This window comes from Heptranchias perlo, chromosome 9, assembly GCF_035084215.1.
Source record: "Heptranchias perlo isolate sHepPer1 chromosome 9, sHepPer1.hap1, whole genome shotgun sequence".
Classification (NCBI taxonomy): domain Eukaryota; kingdom Metazoa; phylum Chordata; class Chondrichthyes; order Hexanchiformes; family Hexanchidae; genus Heptranchias; species Heptranchias perlo.
This window is the reverse complement of record NC_090333.1, coordinates 33,314,386-33,330,212: the sequence shown is the minus strand read 5'-3', so window position 1 is coordinate 33,330,212 and position 15,827 is coordinate 33,314,386. Positions and strand designations below refer to the sequence as shown.

The 15,827-nt window shown below is 40.2% G+C and overlaps 1 protein-coding gene across 2 annotated transcripts in view; it reads left to right on the top strand.

Moving 5' to 3' along the window:
- The window catches only part of plpp3 (phospholipid phosphatase 3), a 121,322-nt gene that overhangs the window by 66,568 nt on the left and 38,927 nt on the right, over positions 1-15,827 (top strand). For both annotated transcript variants that reach the window (XM_067990139.1, XM_067990140.1), the window contains exons 3-4: positions 5,379-5,659; positions 7,436-7,493. In XM_067990139.1, the coding sequence (XP_067846240.1) occupies positions 5,379-5,659; positions 7,436-7,493 (339 nt within the window). The remainder of the gene's footprint in view (positions 1-5,378; positions 5,660-7,435; positions 7,494-15,827) is intronic.

Below are 15,827 nucleotides of genomic sequence, written 5' to 3'. Positions count from 1 at the left end.
CTCCTTGGTGCCACACTCGGTCAAATGCTGCCTTGATGTCAAGGGCAGTCACTCTCACCTCACCTCTGGAATTCTGCTCTTTTGTCCATGTTTGGACCAAGGCTGTAATGAGGTCTGGAGCCGAGTGGTCCTGGCGGAACCCAAACTGAGCATCAGTGAGCAGGTTATTGGTGAGTAAGTGCCGCTTGATAGCATTGTCGACGACACCTTCCATCACTTTGCTGATGATTGAGAGTAGACTGTTGGGGCGGTAATTGGCTGGATTGGATTTGTCCTGCTTTTTGTGGACAGGACATACCTGGGCAATTTTCCACATTGTCAGGTAGATGCCAGTGTTGTAGCTGTACTGGAACAGCTGGACTAGAGGCACAGCTAGTTCTGGAGCACAAGTCTTCAGCACTACAGCTGGGATGTTGTTGGGACCCATAGCCTTTGCTGTATCCAATGCACTCAGCCGTTTCTTGATATCACATGGAGTGAATCGAATTGGCTGAAGACTGGCTTCTGTGATGGTGGGGATATCGGGAGGAGGCCGAGATGGATCATCCACTCGGCACTTCTGGCTGAAGATGGTTGCAAACGCTTCAGCCTTGTCTTTTGCACTCACGTGCTGGACTCCGCCATCATTGAGGATGGGGATGTTTGCAGAGCCTCCTCCTCCCATTAGTTGTTTAATTGTCCACCACCATTCATGACTGGATGTGGCAGGACTGCAGAGCTTTGATCTGATCCGTTGGTTGTGGAATCGCTTAGCTCTGTCTATTGCATGTTGCTTCCGCTGTTTAGCATGCATGTGGTCCTAAGTTGTAGCTTCACCAGGTTGGCACCTCATTTTTAGGTACGCCTGGTGCTGCTCCTGGCATGCTCTTCTACACTCCTCATTGAACCAGGATTAGTCCCCTGGTTTGTTGGTAATGGTAGAGTGAGGAATATGCCGGGCCATGAGGTTACAGATTTGTGCTGGAATACAATTCTGCTGCTGCTGATGGCCCACAGCGCCTCATGGATGCCCAGTTTTGAGTTGCTAGATCTGTTCTCAATCTATCCCACGGTGGTAGTGCCACACAACACGTTGGATGGTGCCCTCAGTGCGAAGACGGGACTTCGTCTCCACGAGGACTGCGCGGTGGTCACTCCTACGAATACTGTCATGGACAGATGCATTTGCGACAGGTAGATTGGTGATGACGAGGTCAAGTAAGTTTTTCCCTCGTGTTGGTTCGCTCACCACCTGCCGCAGGCCCAGTCTGGCAGCTATGTCCTTCAGGACTCGGCCAGCTCGGTCAGTAGTGGTGCTACCGAGCCACTCTTGGTGATGGACATTGAAGTCCCCCACCCAAAGTACATTCTGTGCCCTTGCTACCCTCAGTGCTTCCTCCAAGTGGTGCTCAACATGGAGGAGGACTGACTCATCAGCTGAGGGAGGACGGTAGGTGGTAATCAGCAGGAGGTTTCCTTGCCCATGTTTGACCTGATGCTATGAGATTTCATGGGGTCCAGAGTCAATGTTGAGGGCCATTCCCTCCTGACTGTATATCACTGTACTGTCACCTCTGGTGGGTCTGTCCTGCCGGTGAGACAGGACATACCCAGGGATGGTGATGGAAGAGTCTGGGACGTTGGCTGAAAGGTATGATTCTGTGAGTATGGCTATGTCAGGCTGTTGCTTGACTAGTCTGTGGGACAGCTCTTCCAATTTTGGCACAAGTCCCCAGATGTCAGTGAGGAGGACTTTGCAGGGTCGACTGGGCTTGGTTTGTCGTTGTCGTGTCTGGTGCCTAGTGGTCCGTCCGGTTTTATTCTTATTATGGCTTTTTTTAGCAAGATTTTACAACTGAGTGGCTTGCTAGGCCATTTCAGAGGGCAATTAAGAATCAACCACATTGCTGTGGGTCTGGAGTCACATATAGGCCAGACCGGGTAAGGACGGCAGGTTTCCTCCCCTAAGGGACATTAGTGAACCAGATGGGTTTTTATGACAATCCAGTCGTTTCATGGCCACCATTACTGATACTAGTATTTTAATTCCAGATTTTTATTTAATTAATTGAATTTAAATTCCCCAGCTGCGGTCGCAGGATTTGAACTCATGACTCTGGATTATTAGTCCAGTAACATAACCACTATGCTACCGTATACAATTATCTTTTTTTTATCTCTGCTTATTAATTTTAGGGAAAAAGATATGTGTAAGCAGTGGTGCAGTATTGGTGGAAAGCACAAATGGAACTACTTGGCTGTGTTTAGTGCTACTCTATGTATTCCTTACTCTCCAAAAATGGAGTAATGAACATTACTCAAAAGTTCGGAAAACCTTTCCTTAACTTTTATGTTTACAACAACTGTAACAACAACTTGCATTTATGTAGCATCTTTAGTGTAGAAAAATGTTCCAAGGCATTTCACAGAGGTGAAATCAGATATAAAATGGGCACTGAGCCATAGATGGAGATATTAGAAGGGGTGAACTCAAGCTTGGTCAAAGTGGTGGGTTTTAAGGAGGGTCTTAAAAGAGGAGAGCGGGTGGAGAAGTAGAGGAGTTTAGGGAGAGAAGTACATAGTGTGGGGCCTAGATGCTGAAGGTGTGGCCACCAATGGTGGAGGGAAGGTGGGGGGGGGGGTGGGAATGCACAAGAGGCCAGAATCGGCAGACCAGAAAGTTCTTGTTGTTACCCAGCTTACCTTCCACTGTTTTGTCCAATGAGGCAAGTGGCTCCTCAATACAGGCCTGGTGCTGTACTAATATCTGCATCCACCTACAATTCAGGAGGGGCATGCAGCAAGCTGTGTCCTGGCCTGTATCAGCTAGCCCCTTGTCAGCCACCACCACTCATCTTCCTCACTAATACTTAGTGACTCACCCTGTGCTTCCCCGTGAACATTATTATCATAATCTCCTTCAGTGTGCATATCTGTGCTGCTTGTGGTTTCTAATGGGGGTGATGTGGCCTGGCGGCTTCTGGTTTGGCTCAAAGGTGACTGGATTCTTCTTGTCTATCTGTTGCCTTCTTTTATAAACACATTATGTAAATTAAATATTTATGAATACTAAATATTAAATGGATATAGAAAACCTGTACACAAGTGTATTCTGAAAGATTTAGTACATTATTCCTCAAAATTTAAATACATGCAGAGGAAGTTTGCAGAATGCAATGTGGTGAGGGTAAAGAATTTAGTTGGTATTACAGAAATTAATGCAACATAAATACATCTGATTGGATTTTTTGGAATTCAAATGACTTGATTTTCCAGTCAAGAGACACGACGTGCATATTGTTGAATGTTTATGTATGTAAAAGTTAACGCTCTAAAAATAAGTATAAACTAGCCCAGAATAAGATCTTACAAGGTCATTGGGATAAGGAGTCCTGCGTCAGGCCACATAACTAGTTTGAACAGCTTAAATCTAGTATACGTGCCCACTCAGATGTTGGAATTGTAAATCCATTTACTCAAGTACAAGTTCGATTTATGCCTGTTTCAACACATAGGCTGGCATATCACATTTTGTGTATTGCGCAAACAGTTCAACGTTAGCAGATTGTGTACTTCAACCAAGGTTAGTAAGAAGCTCATTGGCAAACTCTTATTTGCTTGTGAGTGAACTCCTGAAGCACACACCCAGGAGGATTTACAACTGATCATGGACAAATTTGCAGTAGGTGAAGAATTGCATGCATTCTATCATCTAAACTGAATGCCATGATGGAATCACCTATCTGGAAAGCATTAAACAATAATTCTTTCATCAATCAAGAAGCAGTTTCTTGTGTCGCAGACTCCAGTTCCTCCTTTGGCAGATTGGAAGGTTGAGTCCATGGCTCGGTGTCATTTTTTTTCTGATTTTCTGTGAGCACCTTGGGATGTTTTTACTATGTTAAAGGCGCGAAATAAATGTTGTTGTTGTCCTGTAAAGAAAGCAGATGAGTAAATAATCACATTCATTTGGGGACTACATTGCCATTAAATTCATAATTATTTTCTTGTGCATAATCACAGTGTGAGAACACATTGATATAACATCATGTAAACAATAGAATATCTACCCTGTGTTCTGTGCTGACTTTCAATCTCCAAAAGTCCGACACCTGTCTGCTGTTTTATTTGTGGGACCCCACCACCTTTTGTAAGCTACGACTTCAGTTACATAGGGATGTTTTACCACGTTAAAGGCGCTATATAAATTCAAGTTGTTGTTGTTATACATAAAAGTTTAGCCTGTAAACATAACAGTAGTGTGATTTGAGACGGAATGACTTGGTTCATGGAAAGTGCTTTCTGCAGTCCATTCTCTTTGTCACAATGGCATGTATAATTTACGTTGTTATTCTATTTTCACTTCCACTACCTTACTTGCTACATCAGTGTTTGTATTTGAAAATGTATTTAACAGTTCCTACTTTCCTTCAAGTCCAAATATGCCCAATGCTACTACTTCACAGTAAAATTCATGCCATACCTTTGTGGTGTTTTTTAGGACTGTAGTCAAGATCACGTTGATTCCTTTGCATTGTTGGGGTTGTCCTTCCTACCAAAGTCTTACCTCATCACTCGAATACAGCAATGATCAATGCCTCTAGGGCCTAGTCTGTAAAATAAGCTTCTTCAAAATTCGGAATCAATCCATTTCTCACAAAAACTGCACACTCTAAAGCTGCTAGAAAGAACTTTTGACATTATACCACTTAAATGGCTTCTTAGCTGCTTGAGAAATGTTAAAGGGTGATTATTGCTGTATTGTGACTGTCTTTAACTCATTCTTGTGGACAGAATCGAATTCTCAGGAATCACGTGTCTCAAAATGGCACAATGCCATGACTCTGTTAGTGGGTTGTAAATTTTGGCAAAAGGTATGCATTCCTTTTAATTTTCTTGAACAGGGAAGTGGCAGACTGACAGCCACGTCTTATTGCCCTGTGGTGGTGCATTTCTCTGGCATTACTAATCATGCCTACTATTCAGTTTTGCTTTGTTTTCAACACACACTCACACACCCCCTACATATTTACGTACATACACAGCAGCTTGTGAGGGCCTATATTGAGAAATCCTGTAACATCTTAAGTACAAAACTAAAAAGTACAATTACATTTTCCTATTGGTGACTTAGCTCTAATACCAACACCTTGTGAGGATTTGACAAGTTTCCCTCAGTTAATTTTTCTTTTCCTTTCAGACTTATGTTTTCTGCCGTTGTGAGAAATATTTGTCCTGACAGGCTAATAAATACCTGACCTCCTTTCTCTTCATAAACAAGTTATCAGTCACTAAATTGCTAATTATAACACTGTCCCATCTCGGTTCTACAAGGCATTGTTTGTACACAGGAAAAACTAAATGACCTCAGTAGTAATTTTGTGTGTTTTTGTTAACAGATAATATCAGGAGAGTGCTACCGGATCCATTACATGAAGGAACGTTCCAAGTCGTTTATCCGCAACCCATACGTAGCTGCCCTATATAAACAAGTTGGCTGCTTCATCTTTGGCTGTGCCATAAGCCAGTCCTTCACTGACATTGCAAAAGTGTCTGTTGGTCGTTTACGGCCGCACTTTCTCGATATCTGCAATCCAAACTTTTCAACAATCAACTGCTCTCTTGGTTACATTGTGAACTTTGAATGCAGAGGCAATGAAAGTAAAGTTCAGGAAGCAAGGTAGGAATTTTTAACTAATAACAAATTAAATAGAACATTACTTAAATATGGTTGTAATTACACTGCCCCCCCCCCCCCCACAAAAGATACAGGGGGTGAAGTTGGTCTTTGGTGGTTGCGCAAAACGCGCGATCTTAAAACGACATCCCGTTTTACACCCTGCCCGATAGTGTCCATTGAAGTCAAAGGAAAAGAAAATTGTGCAGAGTATAAAATGGGCTGCTGAAACTGCAGCCTGCCTTTTACATTAATTATGACAAAATTCTTCTAGATTTTGTGATGCAATTTTATATAAAGAATTGGAACACTACAGTTTAATGGTAATTTTGAGATGCTTCAAAACTGTGTTGATTACAAGAGGCAATGACATCTGCTGACTATAATCCACATTGATTCTGTTGTTCCCACATATCAATGATACTCTGACTGAGATTTTAATTCTTACTTATTTTAGTTGAAAGCTGTACATCTAAATTAAATGAAAGTTGCAGCTGTTTGTGACTCACATTTTTCTCCTATTTGCCAAAACCACCCACACCATTCCACGGCCTCTGGCCTCTTCTGCATCCTCCATCCCCTTTCACCCCATCATTGGTGTCCGTGCACTCAGCCACCTAGGCCCTGTGCTCTGGAATTCCTTCCCTAAGCTCCTCCACCTCTCATTCTTTAAGACCCTCCTTAAAACCACCTCTTTGACCAAGTTTATGGTCACCCATCCTGATATTTGCTTCTTTGGTGCAGTATCCATTTTTTGATTTTGTTTGCCTCTGTGAAATGCTTTTTTTTATGTTAAAGGTGTTATATAAATAGCAAGTTGTGAATGCATGTTTCTGCTTTAGCTTCTGATCCAAATGAATATGCTCAGCTTGAGTCAGTGTGAGCAGACATTGTGAAATCCCACAGTTTTCCATCCATTAAAATGAATGGACAGAATATCAGAGGGAGTGCACCCATGATTTCCTGAAACGTGCTCCCAGTGGGTGAAACCCTGTGCCTGCAGTGCACATTTGGGGAAAAAAGTGCCCTAGCATGTACAACACGATGACACAGACGCAGTCCTCGTATCAGATGCTCATATATTAATGCAACCGTGTTACCATGGAATACGTACATACTCAACGGCTGTACCTTCTATTTATCCAAAACTATGATTTTGCTTCTGGTTTCTTCTGTTAGGTTTGTGCAGTACACTAAAATATTCCAATAAAAATTACACCCAGAGAGCTCAATGTGAATATAATAATATTATAATGCTTATTTTCACATAGTGCCTTATCATGCACGTTCCCCTCCAAGTCACACACCATCCCGACTTGGAAATATATCGCCGTTCCTTCATTGTCGCTGGGTCAAAATCCTGGAACTCCCTTCCTAACAGCACTGTGGGAGAACCGTCACCACACGGACTGCAGCGGTTCAAGAAGGCGGCTCACCACCACCTTCTCAAGGGCAATTAGGGATGGGCAATAAATGCCGGCCTCGCCAGTGACGCCCACATCCCTTGAACGAATAAAAAAAAAAAATCTCAAAGCACTTAACAACGTGATTAATTTTACGTAGGCAAACGTATGTAGAATGAGAGTATATGCTTTTGTTCCATTACAAGTGCAGTGAGATTAATGTAACTAGATTGACCTTTCCCAAAGTGGGTTTCCCTCTCTGTGTAAATTGAGCTTCAGGTGGGTGGAAATTTGGCTATGACAAATGTGCTTTCCCTAGCCCAGACTTCCGGAAAAGAGCCTGATTATTAAAGCATTCTTTTGAATTGTTTTCCAGGAAGTCGTTCTTTTCAGGACACGCCTCCTTCTCATTGTACACAATGTTGTATTTGGCGGTAAGTGACTTCATGTTTCACTTGTCTTTCTGCAGTCTGTACCCAGAGATCTGATTTTCTTTAGGCCTCCATATTGCTGAAGATGTAATGCTTTTAAAATCGTAGATTTTTTTTGTTATAATACATTCACAGTGTGCACGGTATATTATGTATGTTATGTTGTGATAAGTGAGCTTCACTGGATGGCTGGGGGTTGTCGGTGATCACTGTGACAGATTCCAGGCAATGGCAGTGATGCTAGTATGTGCTGCTATGATTCCTCACTATGTCAGTGCCTGTTGGGTTTTTGCTTGTGCCACCAGAGTTTTGACATTTATTCTATTTGGGTGAGTTTGGTATGAGAGTGACAAACTGTCTTCTGGGGCATTTCAACTAGACTTAAACCATCTGAGGATCCAATGAAACATTCTTGTTAAGCAGCTATGGTCTTATTCCATTAGTAATTTTTCCTGGATGGATGTGGTAACAGAAAGCCATTCAAGAGGAGCACAATGCTGCATTTTGTCTCCTGCGGCACAGCTCCATGGTCATGTGCCTTTGTTTCATGTTTTGCTGTGCTAAAATTTGAAAAATTTCTAGGTTGCTGCAATTGATCAGTACAGATTTAGCACCAGCGTCTCCAGTGCTAGCACTCCTGGATGTCCTGTACTTGTATGAGCCAGTGAACAAAAGTGACACTTCACACCTTGTTACTTTAACAAATTGTGCTAGGCCATTTTTTTCTGGCTTTTAAGTGTTATGGATAACACGTAGGGGGCACAGGGTGATTTCTTTGTGTATGTAATCAGCAGTACATGGCATAATAAACAGATACCATAGAGACACAGGATAGACTGCATAGGTCACAGAGGGAGACATTGGGCGGGTTCCAGGGAAAACACAGTATAAGCAACAGAGGAGAGAAAAACATTAACTACAGAAAGCACTTGTATTACTGAGGGGAAAGCAGACTATAAATGAACCTTGGAGTAGCCACGGAGGGTAATGGATTCACAATCTTCTCATAATTCTCAAATGCAAATTTATCTCCAGAACTTTTAAGCTTGGGAAATAATAAATTAATTAAATTCTTCATGTGCATTCAAAACTATACAACTGGTCATAAACAGGACACTTCTCTGAATAACATAGAGTTGCTTCTGTGGGATGGGATAACCATCTTACCCAGTCTGTCCTAATTGCTTTTGTTTTCCATGAGCTGTCTTTGAGCTTCACTGATTCTCAATGGATTTTACATTCCTTACTGCCAGCAATGTACTTGTTTAGATCTGCCTTTGTATCGTAAGTCTAAAGAATTTCTTTGAGTGGTGCCACTCTCTAAATCATGTCTGTGATCCCATACACCTGTTGAATAAGAGCTTTTATCCATTGTATAAGGAATGAGGCTAAGCTGTCTTCACGTGCACTGAATTCAGATAACAATGCTCTTATAATTCTTTTAACATTGCTGTAGCCATGTTCTTTGTTTGGTTTTTATGTTACAAATAGCATTCAAATCCCAGTTTTATTTCAAGGTTGCCTTTCACAATTGACAAACCCAATCTCCTGAAAGCACATAATGCCATAAACCCACTAAAGTGACGTAACTGGTTTCAAACTTATGTTGTCTTGTTCGTCTTATGCCATTGCTGTGCATATCCCGATGTCCATATGCTTGCGGTTAGTTCTACAGTTTATAGACTCACAATCTACCTCAACCATACAGACACTAATAAATATAATTCACGCATTATCTCCCCAAACTCCTATATAAACCACTGCAGGAACAAATAGCACAAACGTTCATGCATCGTAGATCATTTGCATTCAATTGTTCCCAAACTGCAAGTTCCAGCCTAGTGTGCCAGATGGAACTGCAGATCGCAAATGTACACTGTTTATTAGAATTGAGTATGGACTGAGCTGTATATATATAAAACATATATTTCTGGAGGGAGTCATCATTCTGAAATAATGCCTCATTAAAATGATGAAAAGTCTAATGTCTCTTTAAATGTAAAACAACATTTCTGTGTTGCATTCTTTGTCATTTGAATCTTCTGAATGAATGTTTTTGTTCTTTTATTTAAAAAAAATCCTTACCACAGAAAAAATCCCTTAAGACCAAAAACTGTTAAATAGAATTAGCAATATACAGTTGTAAGCTTAACTGCTTTCCCTTTATGATGTGAGGTTAAAGATCATTGGAATGCGGAATAAAAATTTGACCCTACCACCAGATTAGGTTTACTGATGCTGCCCAGATACTAGGCTTCACATGGCTTGATTTATGCAGCTTCTCAAATTGGGGTCAGACTCCTACCAGTTCAGAGCAATAGTATTGCAATAACTCAAATGCCTTTTCTCATTATAATATGTTTTAATGCTTAGTAGCATAGGATTTTAAGCAATAGAAGCATTCTTCCAAGACCGTGGTAATAAAATGGTCAATTGTTCTTGTAAATCCTAAACATTACAAAGTGCTTTTGCAACTAATTCCTAACATAATGCTCTTTGTCTGTGGATATTCCATTATGTCCTTGATATTAATAATAACAGGGCATAGTGAGACTCTGAGTTGCATTGGGAGAAAATTACTGAATGACATCCAGCAATCAACTGACAGGCTTCAAAACAACAGCAAGATTTCCTTGGCAAATATACAAAGAAGTAGTTATAGACAGGTACAAAATACCAGGTTGGGAGTTAAATGACTTCTGCAGGGATTTGCTTTGATTTAAAAACAGTTAATTCCTAGGATGTAGAAATTTTAATTTTAAGAAAAGTTCTCATTCCCTAAATGTTAGTCAGATATAAGAATTGTAGAGATTTTGTATTTTTTAATATCTTGTAACAGCTGTAACTCTTATATGTATACATTTTATACTCATAAATCTGTCTTGTACTGTGTATAACTATATATGTATCTGCATTTTAGTTACACATTCCTACTTTATCCAATTTCATTGTTCATAACTTCCTTTCGCCTTCTCTATAAGGCGCATTCCAAAAGTTAAACTTGCCAATTCGTCCCAAAAAGGCAATTTTGGGATGGTAGCCTGGTCAGCCCTAACCTTGTTATTACAGCCTCTGAATTATAAACCTCCCATTTTAGCAAACTTTTTTCCCAAGGCTGAAGTTCAGTTACAGTCAGCAGAGGAACTTTTGAGGAGATGAGCCCTCCCCTTAATTTGAAGAACAAACAAATGCTTTTCTAGCATTTTTTTTTGGTGTGTGAAGGCAGCTTTTTCACTCTTTCCAAAGAGTTCAACAACTTAGTCTCTAATCAAGAGTCAAGTGGAGTTGCAGGCGATATTCTTCTCTCAGACGCCCACAGCGCATAGTTCAGTTCACTCTTTCATTATTTTCAGCTACATTAAACTTATTATTTTAATCTAAAGGAAGCACTGACAAAGTAACTTTATGTAACAAGCATACAATGCATTGAGGACTAGCCTGAGGTTCGTGAGAGAAATGTAATCTTATTTATTAATAATGTTATTAAACCAGGTTCATATGAACATAGGAACATAAGAACAAGGGTAGGCCATTCAAGCCTGTTCTGCCATTCAATTAGATCATGGTTGATCTGTATCTTAACTCCATTTACTCGCCTTGGTTCCATATCCCTTAATCCCCTTAACTATCCATCTATCCATCTCAGTTTTGAAATTTTCAATTGACCTAGCCTCAACAACGTTTTGGGGGAGAACGTTCCAGATTTGCACTACCCTTTGTTTGAAGACGTGCTTCCTAACACCACCCCTGAATGGCCTACCTCTAATTTTAAGGTTATGCCCCCTTGTTCTGGACTCACCTACCGGAGGAAATAGTTTCTCTCTATCTAAACATCTTAAACACCTCAATTAGATCACCCCTTAATCTTCTGTACTAAAGGGAATACAAGCCTGGTCAATGCAACCTGTCCTCATAATTTAACCCTTTTACCCCCGGTATCATTCTGGTGAATCTTTGCTGTACCCCCTCCAAGGCCAGTATATCCTTCCTGAGATGCAGTGCCCAGAACTGAATGCAGTACTCCAGATGGGGTCTAACCAGAGCTTTATACAGCTGAAGCATAACTTCCAGGTTCAAAATGCAATATAGATCAGATCTTTGAAACCTCTCAAATGATCACTATTCAGTTGACTATACGAACACTGCCATGTCCAATAATTCCATAGAACTGGTATCATTCAAAACATTTTAATTCAAGCAAAAGGTTAATCATCTACACAATATATTAAGATCAGTAAAAGAGTTGTGCACTCCATTTTAGGTGAAAATTACCCCTCCCTTGAATCCATTGATACTGATTGCTTCAGTGGTCTTCCCTGGTACCTTACTCCACAGATCTATTACCCGTTGTGTAAAAAAAAAGCTCTTCTTGCTTCTAACATGCTCATTTTTAACTTGTGTCCCCTGATATCTGAACCCTAAACATCAAAGGCTGAAAACATTAAAAGCAGTGTATAACATTAATTCAACGTAAACTTGTTCTTATTTTCTGGAAGCTAGGCACTCCAAATATGTCACCTGACTTCAGAATGATTCTCCCATACCTACAAATTTATGGAAAAGGACTCATAAAATGTTTTGAAAATAACTTACTGCATAATTAAAGTCCCAGTGGTGTTGGTCCTTTGTATTACACTTAGTGATGCCAAATAGCTCTGGTCTCCAGTGAATATTTTACATGGTTTGGCACATGTACAACAGTTGCTGTGTATTAGGCCTGGTGCATTTGTTTGAACCTTGCTCTCTATTTACAGGAGATACCATCAGCTGCCACAGTTGTGTACACTGCCCTCCATATGGAAGCATTCTCATATCAGTCAGCATGCCGTCCCAGGTCCCTAGTTTCCCTTGATATGTAAACACTGGAAAATGAACAGTTTTCATAGCCTTTAATGTGCTGTGAAGTTTATCACTGCTGCTTATCTTTCAATAGCTTTTTATAGGCAAACTTGTTTTGCACTTGAACCTAGGCCTACACAATAATTTAGTAATTGCTGCCATTAATCTATTAATGTGATTTCTCCACCAATTTCCATGAGTATCCTGTTCTTTGCAATGCGGTAGTATTCTAAATGTGAAAAAGTGTTGTGCAATACTTATCAGATTATATCAATTTTCAATGGTGAAATGTACTCATCTTAGCCAGCAACCTACACTAACAGCTATCTTTTGGCTTACCCTGTCTTATTATACTTTTAAAAATTCTACTCAGGAACAGAGGTTCCCCCTGGCCTCTTGGCATCATGTTCTGCTAAAACTGCACCATTAATTGAAACAGGCTGTGGACAGCAATTCCATTTTGTGATAATGCATGAAAAGGAAGAAATAACTTGCATTTATATAGCACCTTTCACAACCTCAGGGCGTCGCAAAGTGCTTCACAGACAATTAAGTACTTTTCAAGTGTAGTCACTGTTGTAATGTAGGCCAGTGTGACAGCCAATTTGTGCACAGCAGAGCCCCACGAATAATAGTGAGATAAATGAGCAGATAATCTGTTTTAGTGATGTTGGCTGAGGGATAAATATTGGCCTGGACACCTGGAAGACTCCCCACTCTTCTTCAAATAGTGCCATGAGACCTTTTACATCCATCTAAGAGGCAGACAGGCCCTTGGTTTAATGTCTCACCCCAAAAGACGGCACCTCTAGCAGTGCAGTACTCTGTCTATACTGCAGTGAAGTGTCAGCTTAGATTATGTGCTCAAGTCTCTGGACTATAACATTCAGAATTATGTGGCAATCCAGCTAAAAACATTTCTGTTTGACTTATACAAGACACTGTTCCAATACCATATTAAAATAAAAAACATTGAAGCAAATTAATTAAATATAAATAAGCATGTAAAAAAGTATGAGCCAGGAAAAGGTCATTTGGCTTATTTAGCTGCCCTCTTCCAATAGTAAATGTATAATTTGCAGCATTACAGACTCTAACAATTTATTTACTCTCCTGAGGGGGCTGATAAATCACTACTAAGACTTCCAAGAATATAAAAAGGTGTATGGAATTTCTTTCCAACACCCAAATATAATTTAGCAACACTCCAGAGTATTAGTTTACAATCACAATCTATATTGTTCATCTGTGATTGTTTGCACCCCTTTTAATCACACACACACATATTAAATGTGGTGTAACTGAATTTGGGGAGTTTTCCCCACATTTCCCATGAAGATATTCCTTAAAATTTTAACTGAAAAACTGCTGAAAAGTGACTTTTATCCTAAGTCTCCACCTTTGCTTCCTTTTTATTTTTAAGACTACCCCAAGTATTTTCTTTAAAGGGTTTATTTTTGTAAAGTCTGGGTGAAATTTGACCCTCATTCATGACATGAAAATCACCACTAAGTGATCAAAGGGTCAGATGCTAAAACTACCTCGGTTTGCAGGGCAGTGTTCCAGCCAAGTACAGGGAATATTGCAAATCTTCAAGCCTCCTGATAATTCATATACAAGTAAGAACATTTACTTTGTTGAACATGAAGGGAAGGGGGGAGAAGAGGGAGGGGACAGGTTTCTCCCCCCCCCTCTTCCCCATAAAGAGACTAGAAATATGAAACTGCAGTATTTCATTCATGGCCATATCGCTTGGGGATGTTAGAAAACCATGTCCATATTCTGCTGTGGGTTTTTCAGAGACTCGGTCAGGGTACAGGTTTTGCCTGAAACAAATGGTGATTGTAAGAGACTGGCAGCATGTTTTCATTCAATCTCTTTGTGCATTCTGTTGCAAAGTGTCACGGTTGATTATTAATTGCTTATTAAAAAATAATTCATTGCATTAGTTGAATAGAGCAATACTGAGTCTGGGGGTCATGTAAAGGTAAATCCAATTATTAAGGAGTTAGTAACACTGCTGTGAAACCTTTCACTTAGACATTTTAAAGGGACAGTGTCCCTTTATCTTGGCTATTTGGAGTTCCAAAATGTCAAAAATCAAATCTTTTCATTACATTTAGGTCAAGCGATTTAGCATGGCACAATGAATCCCACGAGTTTGTACACTTACCATGTCGTGGGAATTGCTGACCAAGTAACATCAGTTTTACATAAAAAGTCCCAGAGGCAAGAAAATACATTTCTGAGCAATAACAAATCACTTTATTGAGCAACATAATATTTCAATACTGAAAGCTGTTTGCTTGAAAGGTGCTTTCAGTTGTTGCTTTTGCTTTTGCTTTCATTTGTTGTCCAGTATTCTCTTTAAACCATTAAAAAAAACACAGAAGTGATCGTACAATGTATTTTGTTTATACACTTTCGCCAAACAAAGAATAGATTGGAAGAGTCCACCTTTGGTTTTGTCACTCAGTTGTGCAGTTTAGAAACACCATGCATATTTTATGATACATGGTGATTATTTCTTAAAGAGGCGCATCTGAATAAATCATTTAAAGAGACACTTTTACCAAATGTTTACATAGAATGTATAGTGTATAGTGTATGTGATGTGACTGTCAGTGCCTTATGATGATAACAGATCTCGGATTGTGTCTGCCTTACTAACCCACTAGACATGTAAGTACATGCTAAGATAAAAAAAAGCTCAGACTACACAGAGAATGGTCAACACTTGGAATGGTCTTCCGAGCAGAGTGACAGAGGTTAATTAAAAGACTAGCACATGGCTGTGGAGCGCTTCTTTAGTTTTAATTTATTTGCAACTACTTGAAAGAGAATGAGAAAGAAAGTAAGTGAATAAATAAAATGACCAAAATCAGTCTTTATCAAGATCTCAAGCACTACCGGCAATGATTCCAAATGATGGTCTGTGAGGCAAAGCCCATGTCCTTGTCATTGCATTTGGTGTTACAGTAAGTGGTTGTGCACAAACCTCCATGGAGGAGTGACAGAAATATTGTTAAAACAAAATCTTTGATATTAGCCTAAACCAGTGTAAAGTTTTATGGGTAAATCCTTACCATTTTTAAATTTGTTCTCGGAATGTTGTTGATACTGGCCACAGCCACGTTTTATTGCCTATTCCTAGTTGCCCTGAGAAATAGCTGGTGGTCCTTCTCCTTGAACTAGTCCAGTCCTTGTGCTGGTGACACTCCCAGGATGGTTGTTAGGTATGGAATTTCAGGAATTGGATCCAGCGATGATAAAGGAATGGAGATCTACGTCCAAGTAAAGATGGTGTGTGACTTAGAGGCGAACTTGCAGGTGATGGTGTTCCCATCAGATTGCAGCTCTTGTTCATCTTGGTGGTAGAGGTTATGCAGCTGGGAATTGCTGTTGAAGTAAGGTTGGTGAGTTGCTGCAGTGTCTCCTCTAGGAAGTACACATTGCAGGCATTGTGCCCTGGTGGCGGAAGGGTGGATAACAAGTTGA